General features: G+C 47.0%; 2 protein-coding genes across 3 annotated transcripts in view; both read right to left on the bottom strand.

Moving 5' to 3' along the window:
- The window catches only part of ANKRD35 (ankyrin repeat domain 35), a 57,044-nt gene extending 55,838 nt beyond the window's left edge, over nucleotides 1–1,206 (bottom strand). The window contains exon 1 of the mRNA XM_032234327.1: nucleotides 1,201–1,206. Within this exon, the coding sequence (XP_032090218.1) occupies nucleotides 1,201–1,206 (6 nt within the window). The remainder of the gene's footprint in view (nucleotides 1–1,200) is intronic.
- A 1,968-nt stretch (nucleotides 1,207–3,174) lies between these two features.
- Nucleotides 3,175–20,660, bottom strand: part of PIAS3 (protein inhibitor of activated STAT 3) — a 39,370-nt gene continuing 21,884 nt past the window's right edge. For both annotated transcript variants that reach the window (XM_032234402.1, XM_032234400.1), the window contains exons 6-14: nucleotides 19,401–19,535; nucleotides 17,754–17,859; nucleotides 14,004–14,077; nucleotides 11,556–11,716; nucleotides 9,816–9,952; nucleotides 7,373–7,541; nucleotides 5,726–5,859; nucleotides 5,083–5,120; nucleotides 3,175–3,803 (exon numbers count right to left, since the gene is read on the bottom strand). In XM_032234402.1, coding sequence (XP_032090293.1) covers nucleotides 3,540–3,803; nucleotides 5,083–5,120; nucleotides 5,726–5,859; nucleotides 7,373–7,541; nucleotides 9,816–9,952; nucleotides 11,556–11,716; nucleotides 14,004–14,077; nucleotides 17,754–17,859; nucleotides 19,401–19,535 — 1,218 coding nt within the window. In that variant the 3' untranslated portion in view covers nucleotides 3,175–3,539. The remainder of the gene's footprint in view (nucleotides 3,804–5,082; nucleotides 5,121–5,725; nucleotides 5,860–7,372; nucleotides 7,542–9,815; nucleotides 9,953–11,555; nucleotides 11,717–14,003; nucleotides 14,078–17,753; nucleotides 17,860–19,400; nucleotides 19,536–20,660) is intronic.

The following is a 20,660-nucleotide window of genomic DNA, read 5'->3' as shown; positions in this document are numbered from 1 at the left end:
CAGGAGAGACAATTAGTTTGCTTAATTGGTTCGTGACTCTCCGAGACTCCTGGCCAAGTTTTGAAAATATCAGCCTGGCAGCTCTCCAAGCCAGATAAGGTCTGTGACCGTAAATCCTCCCTTGAAAGACTTTGCCGGCTGTGAATGAGCAGAATTCAGAGTCAATTAATAAAAGGGTTTTTTTTACCGGCACAAGGAGTTTGCTTCAGGCTCTTGGGAGCCTCGCTCAGAACAGGTGTCCTCTGTAGTTTTTTTCGCCCCCGAGCATCCTGTCTCTTGGTAGAGATTTCCAAAAGGGAAGGTTTAGTTGGAGGGAGCTCAGGGGCAGAAGCAGGATATTTCCCAGCCTGCCGGTGGGTTTTGGCCCCTCTTCCAAAAGAGCAGCCCTTTCCCCCTGGCTGGCTTGTGGGAAATTCCCCCAAATTCCTTAGCAGACAGATGCTTCTTGCAACGGTTACATTACGAGCTCTTCTCTACCGATGGTGCAGCCTGGATCCTCCAGCGTTAACCCCAAGGCCCGACAAAAAAGAAAAAAAAAAATGTTTACACGGGCGGGAATAACTTTTTCAATGAAAACGGTCAACGAAATCCAAATTAGATTTTGAAACTAAAAATAAAAAAAACTTTTCTAAAAAAAGAGAAAGAAATTCAACTTCGATTTTGAAACAGCAAAATCAAAAAAACTTTTTCTAAAAAAAAAAAGAAATTGGATTTTGAAATAAAAAATAACTTTTTCTAAAAAGCGGGGGGAATCAAATTCGGTTTTGTTAGGGGCATAGCCGCTTTTGGGGGCCCTCAAAAGGGAGCTGGAACTCACCAACTCGGCGTTATCTACAGCCTGACAATGCCAAGGTTTGGCACCCTCAGTGCCTCCTGACCCTTCACCAGCGTCGTAAAGAAACCATAGTTTAATCAGCATTTGTTATAACCATGATTTGTTGGACATAACCCCAACTGCCTGTTTTATACTGCCCTGTTTTCCCGAAAATAAGACCTCCTCGGATAAGACACCCAACTGGGCTTTTGAGCGCATGCGCTAAAATAAGCCCTCCCCCGAAAACATGGAAACGCATGCGCAGCCCGTCCCCGCTGTTTCTAATGCTTGCTTGCCACACAAACCACACGAGGGGAGGAGGCAAGGATGGAGGGAGGGGGAGAAGGGAGTCGGGGACATGCCCCAGGCATCCCACACGCCCTTACCCTCATGGCGACTCCCACCACCCGGGCTGCCGCGCCCCTTCTCTCATGCTAATGGCCGCCGCCAAAAAGAGCAGCAGGGCCAGTGATGTGCAACACAGCAGCGGCCATGAGGTGACCACGCTCGCCGCTTCCTGCACCTCAAAACTAATTAAGACCTGCCCAAAAATGAGGCAAAGCGCTTATTTCGGGGATCCAACGAAAGTAAGACTCACTGGGAAAAGACCCCGTCTTATTTTCGGGGAAACATGGTAGACATCATCCTGCTTCACTTAGCCCAACCAGAGAACCCAGCTGAGGTTAAATCATAGTACTATAAAAAGGAAGGGAGGGAGAGGGAGAGAGGGAGGGAGAGAGAGAGAGAGATGGAGAGAGAGAGCGGGTGAGAGAAAGGGAGAGAAACAGAGAGAGGGAGGAACAGAGGGAAAGAGATGGTCAGACCAAGGAAGATAGGGAGGGAGAGTGAAGGAAAGAGGGAGAGGGAGGGGGAGAGAGGAGCGAGAGAAAGAGATGGAGAGACGGAGGAAGAGAGGGGGGGGGAGAGGGAAAGAGATGGAGAGAGGAAGGGAGGAAAGAAAGAGATGGAGAGATGAGGGAGAGGGAAGGAAAGAGGGAGGGGGAGAGAGAGAATACAGAGGGAGGAGAGAGGGAGGGACAGAGATGGACAGTGAGGAAGAGAGGGAGGGAGAGGGAAGGAGAGAGAGAGAGGGAAAGAGGGAGGGAGAAAGGGAGAGAGGGAAAGAAAGAGATGGAGGGGGGGGACGGAGGGAGGGGGACGGAGAGAGAGGGATTGAGGGGAGAGAGAGAGAGTGAGAGAACAGGGAGGAACAGAGAATTCTGTGCAAAATTCAGAATTCCCTTCAAACGTCTTAAGAGGCTGCTGGTCTTTTATAAATACAGAAAATACACATTTAGTGATGGGGCGGAAACACTTATTTTCCCCTTCATCACTTGGGACCTTCAAGAAGAGACTGGACTGCCCTCTGTCAGAAATGGCATAGGGTCTCCTGCTTGAGTGGGGGGTTGGACTAGATGACCTAGAAGGTCCCTTCCGACTCTGTTCATCTGTGTTTTTTTTTTTAATCTGTTATTTGGCTGGAAGGTTGGCCCAGAGCTTCCAGAGGTGTATGGGGTGCTCCTTTCCCCACAACAGAGCTCTGAAATATCAAAAAAACAAAAAAACCAACCCTGCAAACATTCCTATGGGCCTCAATTGGTTCAGCCAGGATATCCTTAAAAAGAATATTTCTTTTTAATACGAAGGAGCCGATTTCTGTGGTCCCGAAAAACGTTCTCACTTCAAAACGTTTCAACTTTCGAACCTCAAACATGGAGCTTTAAAGCAGTGTTTCTCAACCTTGGCGACTTTAAGGTCCTGTGGACTTCAACTCCCAGAATCCCCCAGCCAGCATAGCTGGCTGGGGAATTCTGGGAGTTGAAGTCCACAGGACTTAAAGTCGTCAAGGTTGAGAAACACTGCTTTAAACGCAGCGTTCGGAGTTGGTCAGAAAGTTTTCGATCCAACGAAGCGTGTGCCAAGTTTGAACCTGGGTGGTCCAGACAACCTGTTCTGAGTTTCAAATGCCCCCGAGGCTTCCCTCATGCTGCAACTGGAGATCATCCAATCCAGCCCACCTTAACCTGGCTAAGAAAAAAAATCCGGGAGTTTTCTCTCAATTGGGACCGATTAGAGCGGGGTCAAGAGACGCGGTGGCTCAGGGGCTAAGACGCTGAGCTTGAACAATCAGAAAAAGGGCCAGCAGTTCGGCAGTTCGATTTCCTAGCGCCGCATAACGGAGTGACCTTCCATGACTCGTCCCAGCTTCTGCCAACCTAGCAGTTCGGAAGCACTTAAGAAATGCAAGTAGACAAATAGGTACCACCTTTGGTGGGAAGGGAACAGCGTTCCGTGCGTCTTGAGTCATGCCGGCCACATGACCACGGAGACGTCTTCGGACAGCGCTGGCTCTTCAGCTTTGAAACAGAGATGAGCACTGCCCCCTAGAGTCGGGAACAACTGGCACACGTGTGCAAGGGGAACCTTTTACCTTTAGAGCAGGTCATTGAATGCCTTTTTAATGCTGGCTTAAGGATCCCATGATCAAAACCTAGCCGTGATTCTTCTGATTCAGAGACGGATCCCTCTGCGATCGCTATGCTTCCGGGAGAGCTTCCATCTTTTAAAAAAAATGCCATGATTTTCCGTAAGACGGTGGCGCACACCAAATAAAAACACGTGTCTGTCTTCTCAGCCGTTGACATGTCGCCTTGGTGGCCGAAATTTCTGCCTTCCTCCGGAGAGGAATGGAGTCGTTCCCCTCCCCCCAAGGGCGTCTCCATCTTTAGTCCAGAGAGATGATATCCGGCCGACATCCTGGCAGAGCCGGGCTGCTTCCCATGGTGCCATGGCTCTCCCGCAAGCTGGCCGTGGGCGAAGAGACCACGCTGTTCATGCGGCTGCTGGTGGGGGAGCCGACCCCGCTGTGGGATCCCACTACGATGGGAGCCAGGGGGCTCATGAAATGCGGGGAGGGCCCCCGATACTGGAAGAAGTGACTCAGGGAGTCCTGTTCGTCCAGGGAGGTGATGACGGAAGGGTTGTAATGCTGCAAGAGGGAGAGAGAAACATCATTTGTTGCTTTTCCCCCCCATCGTTTAACGCCCTCACCATAATCCCTTGCAGAATTGAGTCTTGGCCAACCGAATGGAGCTGAGTGTTTACTGGCCAGACGCCTTTCTTGTCGCCAATGAGGAGTTTTGTTCGGCAGATACATTCCCATTGTGCCCAGAGAGAGAAATATCTGCCTCTATCTAGGACAGTGATGGTAAACCTTTTAGACACTGAGTGCCCAAACAGGAACGTGCGTGCATGTGCGTGCATTTGTGCACGCTGGAGTTCCGGAAACCGGAAGACCAGCTGGCCAGTGCACGCATGCCTGGGTTTTTTTTGGCTGTTTTCAGTCTGGTTTTGGGGGCTGTTTTCAGGCCGTTTTTGAGCTGTTTTCAGGTTGATTTTTTTGCGCACTGAAGTAATGCCGGCAGCAACCTACCCCTGTTCCTGTTAGAATGCAGCATTGCAGGCTAACTCTGCCCACTGCCAGGAGTTCGATTCTGATTGGCTCAAGATTGACTTAGTCTTCCCTCCTTCCAAGATGGGTAAAACAAGGACCCAGATTGTTGGGGGCAAGAGGCTGACTCTGTAAACTGCTTAGAGGGGGCTGCAAAGCACTTTGAAGCAGGATGTGTCTAAGTGTTATTCCTTCCTTCCTTCCTCCCACCCTCCCTCCTAAAGGTTGACTCAGCCTTCCGTCCTTCTGAGGTGGGTAAAACAAGGACCCAGATTGTTGGGGACAAGAGGCTGACTCTGTAAACCGCTTAGAGGGGCCTGAAAAGCACGTGAAGCGGGATACAAGTTTAAGCATTGTTGCTATTTTCCTTCCTTTCTTCTTCCTTCCTTCCTTCCTTCCTTCCTTCCTTCCTTCCTTCCTTCCTTCCTGTTAGAATGCAGCATTGCAGGCTAACTCTGCCCACTGCCAGGAGTTCGATCCTGACCCAGCCTTCCGTCCTTCCAGTAAAATGAGGACCCAGATTGTTGGGGGCAAGAGGCCAACTCTGTAAACTGCTTAGAGGGGATTGTAAAAGCACTATTCTACTCTATTGCTATCACTACTCTATTCTTTCTTGAGCCAAGAACCCTGGCAATGGCTGTCTTGAACTCTGAACCTTCCAAGTCTCAAAGAACCTAGGAAAATTAGCTTGCTGGGTTATCAAAGGAATTAAATCCACTACGCTGAGAAAAAAAGAAATCTCCAATTTTAATGCCTCCTGTTGATTGAAAGGTTGAATGGGTGACTGGGAGATGGAAGGGAGGAAGGGAAAACATACCTGATTTTCACTTTGAAGGAAGGAAAACAAATCCAGACCTAGAGAAAGGAAAATGGTAAAAATGAACATAATACTAGACTAGAGGAAAGGATAACAACATTTAACAGACAAAACAAGTGCAGGAAGTGGTGGGTGGGTGAAGAGATTGGAATCACAGCCAAGTGCCAACCATACTGTCCAGATTCAGTCCTCTGGGTGGGATAATGAGCTTCCCCCCCACCCCACCCCTTGGGAAGGGCCAATCAGCTTTCTCTGGCTCCCTAGGTCAGAGTTCATACTCTTTGGGAGTGGGATTCAAATAATTTAACAAACAGTTCTTTGACCTAATGACCGGCTGGGTGGGTGTGTGACAGGCAGCATTCGGCCTCCTGCAACCACCTGGGAGCAAAAACAGGATGTGGGGAAGGGGGGGGGGGGGCGCCTAGTAGGCCTCCCTGCAGCTATTGAAGGCTCGGCCTGCGCTGTTCTCGCCTTCTCTCCACTCTCCGTGCTCTTGGATCAGGAGTGGGTGGTCCTTGCTTCTTGCCTGAGCTCTGTCTCTCCTCTTCACTGCTTATCCTCTCTTGGTCATCCTGACATACACACACACACACACACACACACACACACAGACACACCCCTAATAATCTGAAAAATACGGTACCTTGGATGTCCGAAGGGACGGAATAAGAAGGGTGGTAGTTGGACAGTGGGAGGCTGGAGAGGTAATCGCTGCCCACTGCAGCCATTGGAGGACTCCGCAGCACGGAGGAAGGCTGGTGGTCTGTGTTTAAAACCCTGAAAGGAAAGGAAAGGTTAGCGGAGCCAGAAGGGCGTCTGGGTTCCGGGGTGGGTGGGGTGGGAGAGGGAATATTGGCAGCATCCTTTGGAGTCCGATTCTATTTCTTTCAGGAAGGGGAAATTGAGGGTCAGAAGCCTGTGGGAGGAGGAGCTGGGTCGGGAGTTCCACTTTTTTATTCATTGTTTTTATTGAATTTTGGAATTTTGGGGGCAGTTTTCAGCAATTGTGGTCAGATAATAGAATTATGAGAGAGATAAATTGTCTCTCAGCCCCCACCCCACCCCAGACCGGGCCTGGGACTTCCGACCATGATTTCATACCAAAGAGTGAATTTCAAAATTCCAAAGAATACCAATCAATCCGAATAGAGCTGGAAGGGACCTTGGAGGTCTTCTAGTCCAGCCCCCTGCTCAAGCAGGAGAAGCTATACCATTTCAGACAAGGGGCTGTCCAGTCTCTTCCTAAAAACCTCCCGGGATGGAGCGTTAGGTAAACAAGAAGCTCAATTGTGCCAGGCAGCTGGACGTCTGGGCTTTAAAAATTAATCTATTTTGTATTAAGATTTTTATGGATCAAGGCCACTTCATATGTAAGGATGGGGAAAAGGGAAGGAGAAAGAGGGGGCCAGTGGAAGGAGGCAAGGCTGAGGGTCAGGAGACCCAGGCCCTGTTCAGAAGGGTTGAGAGGCAATTTCTCTTTCTTTCTCTTTCTCTCTCTCTCTCTCTCTCTCTCTCCTTCTCTGTCTCTCTCCTTCCCTTCTTCTCTTTCTCCTTTTGTTTCTCTGTCTCTCCCTCCCTCCCTTTCTCTCTCTCCTTCCCTTTCTCTCCTTCCCTCCTTCTGTCTGTCTATCTCTCCTTCCCTTCTTCTCTCTTTCCCCTTTTCTCTCTGTCTGTTTTTCCCTCCCTTTCTCTCTCCTTCCCTTTTCTCTCTCTCCCTCCCCCTCCTTCCCTTTCTCTCCTTCCCTCCTTCTGTCTGTCTGTCTGTCTCTCTTCTTCCCTTCTTCTCTCTCTCCTTTTGTCTCTGTTTGTCTCTCCCTCCCTCCCTTTCTCTTTCCCTCCTTCTCTCTCCCTCTCTCTCTCCCTCCCCCTCCCTCTCCTTCCCTGCTTTTCTCTCTCTCTCCTTCCCTCCTTCTGTCTGTCTCTGTCTGTCTGTCTGTCTGTCTGTCTCTCTCTCTCTCTTGTAATAAATATATTAGCCTGATCAATTCACGCATGAGACTTAATTTAGCTCTTTAAAAAATCTTGAATTCATGGTAAGGAGCCATTATGGGCACAAGCTAATCTGTTTCACCTTCCTGGTCCTCCAAGAAAAAAACGCAAATAATTTTTCTGTGGACCACCAAAATCTTCTCGCCGGCCACCAGATGGGGACCACTGGACTAGAAGACCTCCGAGATCCCTTGCAGCCCTATGATTCTTGTGTCCCAAGACCTCTCCCAAGTCTGGCGAAAAGAAATCAGCCAAGCAGGAGGAAGGGAAAGAGTGCTCCGAGCCCACAGCCCCCCCCTACCCTTTTGGTCCGGCTGATGGCAGGATGGCTGCAATGGCGACGGGACAGGCTTTCTTGGCAGGGGGCTCCTCTTCGTCTGACGAGCTGTCCAAGGTCAGGTCAATCACCTCCACCTTCTTCTTGTTTTCGGGCAGCTGCTTCCCATCGGAGCTCACTGTGTACAGGGAGGCTGTTAACACAACGACGACAATGCTCAGAAACGCACCGTGCGATGACCCGAGGTGCAGCACAGAGGTAACCCAGGCAGTTCAAACCGCCCCTTGATTGCTCTAAATTTCCCCAAACAGTCCCACTTTTCTGGCAAGTGATGACACACAGACACACCCCTCAAGCAGCCTCTGGCTGCAAATAGTCCAGCCCAAGGCTGTGAGCACCATGGCTGCAAAGCAAGGAATCCAGAAAGAATGCAAGGAAAGTTCAAAAGTCGGCATTCAACATTCCAGGAATTCAGTGTTTGTTCCTGACAAATGTCCCTCCCCACAGCATCTCCTCAAGTCTCAGCCCCCAGCTGTGCCTTGTGAAGAGTGCTCTCCTCCCGAGTAGTCGGGTCAGCATGCGCTGTTTTCGCCTTCTCTACACTCTCCGTGCTCTTGGATCAGGAGCGGGTGGTCCTTGCTCCTCGCCTGAGCTCTGTCTCTCATGTTCACCGTTTAGCCTCTCTTGGTCCTCCTGCCCCCCTTTTCTTCCTGCCTACATGGTGTCCCAATCCTGAAAGGCCTGGCTGGCCTTACCCTTCCCCAATTTCCTCCCAAGCCAACAAAGCCGCCCCATCAATTTCCATCGGCTTCAGTTCCAGCTCGTCTTTCTCTGAAGATTCAGGCTCTGAATGGCACTTCAGATGGCCGGCCTTGTATGGGACGCAAACAACCGGGACCCTGTAATGCTAAGCCGTCAGCCATTTAGAAATCACAAAGGCACAGCATGCAAACCTCAAATCGATCAGCCCACCTTGAAGCTTACATTATCACGGTTAAAATAAACCATGGCACAGTGCAATGTACTTGGGTTTCATGGCATGTTCAAAAGCCACAGGTGGGTTAAAGTAGCAGTTTTCAACCTTTCTGGCTTCGTGTCTATTGAAATTCTCAACTCATCCAGCTCATGCTTTATATTACTTGCAGACAGCTGGTCATTACATTCTTTTTAGAGAGTCTCTGAGTGGGACGCAGTTGGCTCAGTGGCTAAGACACTGAGCTTGTCGGTCAGAATGGTCGGCAGTTCGAATCCCTAAGCTCCCGTTACTTGTCTCAAACTAGCAGTTCGAAAGTACGTTAAAAAATGCAAGTAGAAAAATAGGAACCACCTTTGGTGGGAAGGGAAGAGCGTTCCGGGCGCCTTCAGAGTTGAGTCATGCCGGCCACATGACCATGGAGACGTCTTCGGACAGCGCTGGCTCTTTGGCTTTGAAACGGAGATGAGCGCCGCCCCCTAGAGTCGGGAACGACTAGCACACATGTGCGAGGGGAATCTTTACCTTTTACCTGAGGCCACTTGGGGGTTTATCTGTGTCCTTAGATAAATGGGTCCTTCCATGCCCATTTGCACTATTCAGATGACCCAGAGGACACAGGCAAACCTCCAAGTGGCCTCAATGACCCTCTAAAAAGGATGCAAATGACCAGGATGCAAGGACTATAAATCCTTCCCTTCCTCATCATCCAGTCAGAACTGAAGAAGCTCCTTGGAAGATAAGCGAAACATCTTTAAAGAAGACACAAATAAATCTCCAAGTGGCCTCAATGACCCTCTAAAAAGGATGCAAATGACCAGCTGTCTGCAAGGAATATAAATCCTTCCCTTCCCCACCATCCAGCCAGAGCTGAAGAAGCTTCTTGGATGAGAAGCAGAACATCTTTAAAGAAGACACAAATAAATCTCCAAGTGGCCTCAACGACCCTCTAAAAAGGATGCAAAGGACCAGCTGTCTGCAAGGAGGATCAATCCTTCCCTTCCCCACTATCCAGTCAAAGCAGAAGAAGCTTCTTGGATGAGAAGCAAAACATCTTTAAAGAAGACACAAATTAACCTCCAAGTGGCCTCAATGACTATTTAAAAAGGATGCAAATGACCAACTGCCTGCAAGGAATATAAATCCTTCCCTTCCCCACCATCCAGTCAGAACTGAAGAAGCTCCTTGGATGATGAGAGAAATGTTTTCAAAAGAAAAAAACAAAAACCCACTAGAAAGTCTAGTTGCCTCTTGGGAAAAAAAAAGCACCTTTGAGGCTTTGCAGACCAAGAGGAATTGTGGGGGGGAGGAAATAGTTCCCTGCAAGCAGCAGGTAAGGGCATGCACGCATCTACATTTGCACAAGCGGTAGGCACTGTGATGTCTTGCACCAAAGACCCCGCTCTGCTCCTAACACCACACACCCAAATCCAGAGCCCTCCTTTCATGCCCAAGGCCCACGGCTAGCGCTTCAAAGCTGAGCCTTTTGCCTACCTTCCAGTCCATTGTAAGTGGAGGGTTGGCAAACCTCCTGGTTCTCCTTCTTGGGCTTCATGGGACACCAGGAACCGTCTTCCATGAACTGGATTTCATCGCAGTCCGTCACGGAGTTCAGGATCTCCATGAACAGCCTGAGGAGAGAGGGGAGCAATTCAGAAGTAGGAACAGTCTGATGAAAGGCTTTGTGCTAGTCCAGTGGTTCCCAAACTTGGCAACTTTAAGACTTGTGGACTTCAACAGAGCTGCAGAGCTGGCTGGAGAATTCTGGGAGTTGAAGTCCACAAGTCTTAAAGTTGCCAAGTTTGGGAACCACTGTGCTAGTCTAATGAAAAGAAGGACCAGGGGAGACATGAGAGCAAACTTCTAATATCTCAGGGGCTGCCACAAGGAAGATGTGGGTCAGCTTATTCCCCAAAACCTCAGAAGGCAGGAGAAGAAGCAAGGGATGGAAAGCAACCAAGGAGAGACGCAACCTGGAATTGAGGAGAAACTTCCTAACAGGAAGGGCAATTAACCAGTGGAACCGCTTGCCACCAGAAATCGTGGGTGCTCCATCACTGGAGGTTTTTAAGAAGAGACTGGACAGTCACTTGTCTGAAATATTATAGGTTCTCCTGCTTGAGCAGGGCGATGGACTAGAAGACCTCCAAGGTCCCTTCCAGATTCGATTCTATTCTCCTTCAAATGGGGCAAAACTCACTGAACAAATGTTTCACTTAGCAACCTAAATCTGGGGCTCAATTTGTGGCCATAATAATCGAGGATTACCTGTAGATGGCTCAAGCTTCCTTTTTCTCCAAAGTCCCGCCTGAGTGACACCCCCCCCTGATCTCATCAATGTAGCAATGCATAACTGAGTTTACTCCTCAGTTATTTTTACTAGGTATAAGTATTGACTTTACAGTGGTAGAGACTAACTTGATTCTGCACCTAATAACGGCAGCAAGACTGTTGGTGGCGCAATACTGGAAGAAGGAAGACTTGCCTACAATTCAAGAATGGACATTGAAAGTTACAAACTTAGCCGAGATGGCTAAAATATCGGCATATCTTAAAGATCACTCAAATGAGAGATATAAACGAGACTGGAAAAAATGGATTGACTATATACAAAATAAATACGGGACCAAGAAATTCCAGTTAGCCTATGCTTAAGATCAGAAATGATTTAAATTGTTTAAAGTTAGCTCAGCAAGAAGAAGCTAAGATCAATGTAGAGATGTCATTAATTTCTTAATTTCTTTTTTCTCAATAGATTTTAGACTGTGTTAGTTAAAAATCCATACCGTGTACGGGTTCTGGGAAGTCGGGGGGGGGGAAGGAGGAGGGGGGTTGGGGGGGAGGGGGGAGGGAGGGAGGGGTATACATTAGGCTAGACAAGAATTTGGTGGTAAACTAGAACTATTTTGACACACACAAAAATTGTACTCCGATGTCTTACTGATTGAGGAATGATGAAATATTTGTTTTAAAAGAAAATAAAACTTTTGAACCAGAAGAAAAAAAATGTAGCAATGCTTGGGGAAGGGGGGGAGGAACTAGGATCTGATTGGCTATGGAGTTTCTGAGGCCCAACCCTCAAATTTCATTGGTTGCAAGGCACATCCTACGCCTGCAAATTAAAACCGGCCTGGTAAAGACGGTGAGCAAAGATCTCCAGGTGGCCTCTTCTCCCAAGGGTCTCGTGAAAGGCAACAAGGAGGGGAGGGAGCGCAGGGTCTCCCCCAGCATTACCCGTCAATGATCAAGCCCTCGTAGGGCGCCTTCTTGTCACAGACGGGGCACGTCCAGGTGGGCTTCTTCTCGTTCATCTGCAGGTAGAGGGCGGCGTCGAAGCACTGCAGGTGGGTGCAGGTAAAGGCACGACAGGGAACGATCAGCCGCATTTTGCCCAGCTGGATGGGGGAGAAAGGGGTGGCAAGGGTCAGTTGCGTGGGAGGGACCAAGACCCCCCCCCCACCGGCGTTCGCCTCCCAACACGGCATCCTCGCCCACACTCGGTTTCACCCGTCCCTACAACGCTGGGAGCCACCCCTAAGGACGTTCCAGTTGCAAATCGAATCAGGGTTGTTACACTCGGAGACCAGGGTTCACCGACAAATGCGCGATAGACATATGCACGCTGACAAAACCGCGACGGACAAATGAGCGCCGTCAAAATCGCTAATTGATTTTCGACAATAGCTAGCCGACAAAATTGTGACAAAACCATAACCCTAACCCTAATTTTTTTTCAATTTTATTGTGCTTGTCATTGCGCTTTGGTCGGCGCACTTTTGTCATCGCGCTTTTGTCAGCGTGATTTTGACGTCGCGTTTTAATCAGTGCTGTTTTGTTGGCGCGCAATTGTCGGGTCATGGGAGACCAGAGCAAATCAAAACACTCTGTGGATACCCAGGAAAATTAGAAATCCCTTTGGATTATACATAAAGGTTAATTTAAAAAAAAGGGGGGGGAACCAACTTAGATAAAGTTAAAGTTTTGATTATTAGGGGGGAAATGTGATGATACAGGATATAGTCAAATAAAGGAGGGATAAGAATAACAACGTGGCGCAGTGGTTAAATGCAGCACTGCAGGCTACTTCAGCTGACTGCAGTTCGGCTGTTCAAATCTCACCGGCTCAGGGTTGACTCAGCCTTCCATCCTTCCGAGGTGGGTAAAATGAAGACCCGGATTGTTGTTGGGGGCGATATGCTGACTCTGTAAACCGCTTAGAGAGGGCTGGAAGCCCTATGAAGCGGTATATAAGTCTAACTGCTATTGCTATTGCTATATAGATATGGGTATAATATAGAAACTGGATGTAAATTTTAAGCAGTGATTTGGAAAGGAAGATTAGAAAACTTTATTATTAAATATTATGGATGTTTAGCTAGAACAGGATATAAGGATTCAGTGTCAGTGGAGGATTTTAGAAATAGTAATTGAAAGGCCAGTATGTGGTTTTGTATTAAACTTTGGTATATTTTATGATGAAGGACGCTTAAACAATTATAGTCAAATGAAAAGGGAGATGTGATGATGGTGACATGTTTCAATATTTTGAGTTAAAATGCTTGAGTTAATATGAAGTATGTTTGTTGACTGTGGAAGAGATGCACAAAAGTCTTTTTGTAACCAACTGATACACTTTCTACAGCATGTAAAGAAGGATTGTGTTTGTTTTAAATTAAAAATAAAAAAAATATTTTTTTAAAAAAAAATCTAGACCAGGGATGTCAAACTGGAGGGCCGGATGTGTCATGCGCGGGCCACGTCCACCCTGGGTTTAGCGAAGGGGGAAGGGGAGTTGTGATACATCACACAATGACAATGGGACGATGCGAGTTTGACACCCCTGTCTTAGAATAAAATAATAAATAACAGAGAAAATCCTTCCAAGAAGGCTCCACAGCCATTTGCACCACTCGGGTGACCCTGAGGACACAGACAAACCTCTCCAAGTGGCCTCAAGGACCCTCTAAAAGGATGCAAATGACCAGCTGTCTGCAAGGATATCAATCCTTCCCTTCCCCACCATCCGGAGCTGAAGAAGCTACTGGGAGAAGAAGCGAAACGTCTTCAGAGAAAAAAACAGAAAGTCCAGTTGAATTCTTGAAAAAAAAAGCACCTTTGGGACAACCAGGACCTGGATGAGAATCTCTAAATACTGTATTTTTCAGAGTATCAGACGCACCATTTTTCATCAGAAAAGAGGGTGAAATTCTGGGTGCGTCTTATACATTGCATTTTTTTGCCTCCTGAAATGCCACCCCCTTTGCAAAAATGGCCGCACAGAGCCTTTAGGAGGCTTTGGGCTGGGCAGGGCAAAAATGAGCAAAAAACAGGCCGTTTTTTGCTCGTTTTTGCCCCCCTCCTAGCCCTCAGGAGCACTCTATAAGCCTCCTAAAGGCTATGCATGCCCATTTTTGACAAAAAACAGGCCCATTTTTGCAACCAAAAAAAAAAAACCACGCTGTTTTGGGGAGGTCTGCAGAGTGCAAAAACTTTTTTTTTTAATTTGCCTCTTCAAAATCTTGGTGCATCCTGTACTCTGAAAAATACGGAGCATGGAAAAAGGGGACTATCCAACTGTAAATACGTTTTATGGGGTTTCTTCTTGGTATTAAGCAGATCAGATCCCCCCCCCCCCAAATATTAAAAGAGAGATATTAAGAGAGCATTGTGAGCAGACATTACCGGACACATGAGTGACACTCGCAAACTTGTGGTGGCGATTTCACTGTCAGGATCAGCCGTCAGCTTCTCTTTGACTGCAGGGGAGGGGGGAAAAAAGCTTTTTTTAATCCTAAGTATAAATAATACACATAAGAGAGTTATTTCCCGTAGGGCATAACATTCAGGGACTTATGACACGTATTAACATTCCACCTAGATTAAAAAAACACAATAAAATAGGAATGACAAAAGGATATAGATAGATGTAGGTAGGTAGGTAGGTAGGTAGGTAGGTAGGTAGGTAGGTAGGTAGGTACACGATAGATAGCCAACCAGTCAGCCAGAGAGATAAAGAGATCGATAGAGAGACAGAAAGATAGAATAGGAAGATTAGAGAGATAGGTAAATCTCTCTAAGATAGGTAGGTAAATAGATAGATGGTAGATAGATAGAATAGGAAGATTAAATAGACAGGTGGGTGGGTGGATGGATGGGTGGATGGATGGATGGATAGGTAGATTAGATAGATATGAGAGAGAGAAAATAGGAAGATTAGTAGATAGATGGATGAATGAATGGATGGATGGATGGATGGATGTGTGTGTGTGTGTGTGTGTGTGTGTGGGTAGGTAGGTAGGTAGGTAAGTAGGTAGGTAGATTAGATAGATATGAGAGAGAGAAAATAGGAATATTAGTAGATGGATGCATGGGTGGGTGGGTGGGTGGGTAGGTAAGTAGGTAGGTAAAATAGATATGAGAGAGTGAAAATAGGAAGATTAGTAGATGGATGGATGGATGGATGGATGTGTGTGTGTGTGTGTGGGTGAGTAGGTAGGTAGGTAGATTAGATAGATATGAGAGAGAGAAAATAGGAAGATTAGTAGATGGGTGGGTGGGTGGATGGATGGATGGGTAGGTAGGTAAGTAGGTAGGTAGATTAGATAAATATGAGAGAGGGGGGGAAGAGAGAGAGAGAATAGAAAGATTAGTAGATAGAAAGATGGATAGCAATAGCAATAGCAATAGCAGTAGACTTATATACCGCTTCATAGGCCTTTCAGGCCTCTCTAAGCGGTTTACAGAGAGTCAGCATGGATGGATGGATGGATGGATGGATGGATGGATGGATGGATGGATGGATGGATGGATACATACATACATACATACATACATACATACAGAGATGGATAGATAGATGATAGATAAATTGATTGATGGATGGATGGATGAGAGAGAGAGATAATAGGAAGGAGAAAGAAATATGGATATGGATATAGGTATATGTATATGTAGTCCTCGACTTACAATGACAATTGAGCCCCAAATTTCTGTTGCTAAGCGAGACATTGGTTAAGGGAGTTTTGCCCCTTTTTACGACCTTTCTAGCCACCGTTGTTAAGCAAATAATTGCAGCTGTTAAGTTAATAACACCATGGTTAAGTGAATCTGGCTTCCCCATTGACTTTGCTTGTCAGAAGGCTGCCAAAGGCAATCACATGATGTTGAGACACAGCAACGGTCGTAACTATGAACCAGTTTGCCCAGCATTTGAATTTTGATCCCGTGATCATGGGGGCTGCTGAAACGGTCGCAAGTGTGAAAAATGGCCTTAACACTCTTTTTTTCAGTGGCGTCGTAACTTTGAACGGTCCCTAAACGAACTGTTGTAAGTCGAGTACTCTTAGCTTTGGCCCCAGGGGCTATAAAGGTAAGTAACTTTGGCTGCCATCCACTGCGGCTCCCATTCTAGTTATTTTTAATGTTTTAAAACAGTTTCCTTGACCAAGTATTTCTTGCTTTAGACTTCTAGCATTCAACACCCGCTAATTTAACAAGGCTGCAGGGGCTTGATTTGAATTCCCGCTGCTTGTAAACGCACACGAAAGAAGTGTGGAATAAAATGCCAAACCAGGGAGGGGGGCGGGGAGAGGAAGAAGGGGTTGTTCTGTTCCAAGTTGGGAAAGTACAAACCGCCACCCTGGGCATGGAATAGCTGGCAGTGGCCCCTCCACCCATTTACGCAGTGGTACAAATCATACAGAATACAGAATAACAGAGATGGGAGGGACTTTGGAGGTCTTCTAGTCCAACCCCCTGCTCAGGCAGGGGATCCTATCCCATTTGACAGGTGGCTATCCAGTCTTTTCTTTAAAATCTCCAGTGTTGGAGCACCTACAAGTTCAGGTGGCAAGCGGTTCCACTGGTTAATTGTTCTCCCTGTTAGGAAGTTTCTCCTTAATTCCAGGTTGCTTCTCTCCTTGGTTAGTTTCCATTCATTGCTTCTTGTCCTGCCCTCAGGTGCTTTGGAGAATAGCTTGACTCCCTCTTCTTTGGAGCAGCCCCTGAGGTATTGGAAGACCGCTATCATGTCTCCCCTAGTCCTTCTTTTCATTAAACTAGCCATGCCCAGTTCCTGCAACCGTTCTTCCTATGTTTTAGCCTCCAGGTCCCTAATCCTCTTCGTTGCTCTTCTCTGCACTCTTTCTAGAGTCTCCAATCTTTTCTACATCGTGGCGACCAAAACTGAATGCAGTATTCCAAGTGTGGCCTTACCAAGGCATTATAAAGTGGTACTAACACTTAATGATGAGATCGTGTCATCCAGCCCTCTCAATTCCTAGCCAATAGATGGGAAAGAAATGGAGGGAGGCACAGATTATATTTTCCTGGGCTCCAAGATCACCGCAGATGGGGACGGCAGCCAAGGAATTAAAAGAGGCTGGGAGTTGGGCGGCCTCTAAATTAAAAAAATATATATTATAGTCCTGTGTAACTATCCGTCAATCTGGAGACTTGGACCTCCATTCATATTTTTGGGGGGTCCAGGTTTTCAAATCGGAGAGTATGGGTAGATTTGCCACCTATGAAATAGCAAGTAATTACTGTAGTAGGAGATTAAAAGAGGTTTGTTCCTGGGGAGGAAAGTGATGGCAAATCTAGGCAGCATCCTAAAAAGCAGAGACATCACCCTGCCAATCAAAAGTGCCTCTAGTCAAGGCTGTGGTTTTCCCAGTTGCAATGGATGGCTGTGAAGGTTGGACCATAAGGAAGGCTGAAGAATGGAGGCCTTTGAACTCTGGGGCTGGAGAAGACTCCTGCATTGAGTCCCTTGGACTGCAAGGCCGTCCAACCGGTCAGTCCTAGAGATCAACCCTGGCTGCTCTTTAGAAGGCCAGATCCTGAAGAGGAAACTCAAAGACTTTTGCCACCTGATGAGAAGGAAGAAGGACTCCCTGGAGAAGAGCCTCATGCTGGGAACGATGGAGGGCAAAAGAAGAAGAAGGGGATGACGGAGAAGGAGGGGACTAGATGGAGTCATCGAAGCAGTCGGCCTAAGCTTCAAGGGACTCCAGAGGATGGTAGAGGACAGGAAGGCCTGGAGGAATGTGGTCCATGGGGTCGGACACAACTTCACAACAACAACACCATGTGATCTTGATTTTATCCTTCTGTTGATGCAGCCTATAACTCTGTTGGCTTTTTAGGCAGCTGCTATAAACGGCTGGCTCATAGTTAAGGGATTGTCCACTAGGACTCCAAGATCCCTTTCACAGTTACTACTATAGGATACCACCTATGCTACGTACCTGGCATTGGGTTTTCCTTGCCTAAATGTAGAACCTTACTTCTTTCCTCCCACCATTGAATTTCATTTTGTGGGACGCTGCCCTGGGTTCAAGTCTGTCATTTTTCAAGACACCCCCCCCACCCCCCCAGGCCAGTGGAGGGCAGCTGCTGCTAAACCCTCGGTCAAAAGACCCAGGCACTCACTCAGCGCTCGGGAGTGGTCCGGGTTCCGGATCCCTTTGGCCCTCAGCTTCTGCAGCAACGTTACCGAGGTCAGCTGCTTCACCAGGTAAACGGAGAGGGAGTAATTCTGCAGGGAGCAAACACAAGATTAGGTTTAATCTGAAGAAGCTGGGCCTGACTCAACATTGATAAATGAATGTATTTATTGAAGCAAGAGGCTTCATTCTGGGTTGGCTAGTTCCGTGAGTCATTTCAAACAGAGTTTTAGAATAGAATAAGAGAGTTGGAAGGGGCCTTAAGAGATCTTCCAGTCCAACCCCCTGCTCAGGCAGGAAACCCTACACCACTTCAGACAAATGACCATCCAATCTCTTCTTAAAAACTTCCAGACAAACATAGATTAAGAGGGAAATTAAAGTGCGGATAACATAACTATATTTAAAAAATTAAGAAAGAAAAAGATTAGATAGTCCTCAATTCACAACAATCCAATTAGTGACCAAAGATAGAATTGTGTAGGGATGGGATAGGGATAAGAATAGAATAGAATAGAATAGAATAGACCAGACTAGACTAGGGAATAGAATAGAATTCTGAATAGAATAGAACAGAGTAGATTTAGAATAGGAAAGAAAAGAATTCAGAATAGAATGAATAGAATTCTGAATAGAATGGAATAGAATAGTTGGAAGGGACCTTGGAGGTCTTCTAGTCCAACCCCCTGCTTAGGCAGGAAACCCTATACCATTTCAGACAAATGGCTATCCAACATCTTCTTAAAGACTTCCAGTGTTGGGGCATTCACAACTTCTGTTCCACTGATTAATTGTTCTGTCAGGAAATTTCTCCTCAGTTCTAAGTTGCTTCTTTCCTTGATTAGTTTCCACCCATTGCTTCTTGTTCTGCCCTCAGGTGCTTTGGAGAATAGCTTGACTCCCTCTTCTTTGGGGCAGCCCTTGAGATATCAGAAGACTGCTATCATGTCTCCCTTAGTCCTTCTTTTCATTAAACTAGACATACCCAGTTCCTGCAACCGTTCTTCCTATGTTTTAGTCTCCAGGCCCCTAATCCTCTTTGTTGCTCTTCTCTGCACTCTTTCTAGAATCTCCACATCTTTTCTACATCGTGGTGATCAAAACTGGATGCCGTATCCCAAGTGTGGCCTTTCCAAGGCCTTATAAAGTGGTATTAACCCTTCACGGGATCTTGATTCTCTCCCTCTGTTGATGCAGCCTAGAACTGTGTTGGCTTTTTTGGCAGCTGCTGCACACGGCTGGCTCATATTTAGATGGTTCTCCACTAGGACTCCAAGAATACCAAAACTTTTCTGGCTTTGTGGCCCAGCCAGGTAGTGGGCTGTGGCCTGGGGATTGACGATTGGAGACCCCTAATTTAAAAATTAAATACAAACCCAGTTGCCAAGGGGCTGAATTTTGATCACGTAACCCGTGGAGACTCTGCAACGGTCGTAAGTGTGAAAAACGACCCCGTCATTTTTTTCAGTGTCGGCTTAACTTTGAACGGTCACTAAATGAACTGTTGCAAATAGAGGACTACCCGAACGCCCATCACAGCGTTTGGCGAGTGCCCCCACCCCCCCTTGAAGACTTCCACAGGCCGGCTATGTTGCTGCCTCCATCGGCAATGCCGCTTCCGAGTCCCACTTACCCGGCCAAATTCAGATGACCAGTTGACCACAATGGTGTTGGGGACTGTGGCCGAGAGGCGCACCAAAGGCGTGATGTTGATCGGCCGGCTTGGTCGCTTGGGTTCGGCGCCGTTTTTGGTGGGAGGGAGGTAACCCTGCATGGGCAGAAGAGAACAGCCGCGGTTAAGTGTGGCCACACTATGGCCACGCTGACCATCATCACAATACACAGGCAGGCAGGGTATATATGGCCTGGAAGCCATCTTTTCCCTTGGGCCTACAGGCCTACCACATTTTCTACTGTGGGAAACTGGGAGGGTTATACAGAGCGTAGGTGATATGTAGCCATAACAACATTCTTTCTCCAAAAGTTAAGGTCATCTGGCCTGGCAGCTGCGATGAGGTGACCGGAATGTCATCGTTCCAAATACCATCCAGAATTAAATCAGAGTCCAAGGCAGAACTTTCCTCAAAGTTCCAATTTAATAAGAGAGACATGTTGGTACATCTGCGGGAAACCCAAATCTGAAAGCTTCCTGGGATTCCCACCCAGTTGAAAATTCATGATCTTGCCCCCCCCCCACCCCCACAAGTCCATCCCATGGTCCAATCTTCCTCTGCCATGCTGGCATTTCCACCCATCCAGTTCCGGGCTTCTAGAAAGGAGTGTTTTATTTTGATAACAACACATTCTGCAATTCTACTCCTTACTATTCCCCCTCCCAATAACCCCCCTAATGAAACGGCATAGTAAACTGCACCGACAAAACCGCAACGTCAAAAGCGCTAATTGATTGTCGACAATAGCACGCCGACAAATGCGCGACGATAAAATTATGCATTATAACCCTAACCCTAATTTTTATTTTATTTTATTGTGCTTGTCATTGCGGTTTTGTGGGTGCGATTTTGACGTCGCGAATTTGTGGGCGCGATTTTGACATTGCTGTTTTGTCGTCGTGGATATGTCTATCGTGCAATTGTCGGGTCACGATATTTTTGCTAGTCTTGCTGGTGGTAGACGCCATCTATAGAACATTTTATATAGGTTTTCTCTATATGCTGCTGACATCATCAATTTATAGTTTCCTTCCCAAAGTTTTTAAATTGTGATTTAAATCGACTCGATTGAAATCAAGCCCACCCAGCCATAAACAGGGACAACATCCCTCTGTTTGGGGTGATGTTATTGCCGTGAGCCAGGGTCAAAACTTCCAAGACTCAGAAGCATAGTTTTGAAGGAGACCAACAGACTTGCAAGGAAGACAAACAATTAATGT

Source organism: Thamnophis elegans, chromosome 17 (assembly GCF_009769535.1).
Source record: "Thamnophis elegans isolate rThaEle1 chromosome 17, rThaEle1.pri, whole genome shotgun sequence".
NCBI lineage: Eukaryota > Metazoa > Chordata > Lepidosauria > Squamata > Colubridae > Thamnophis > Thamnophis elegans.
This window is presented reverse-complemented; position numbering and strand designations above follow the sequence as displayed.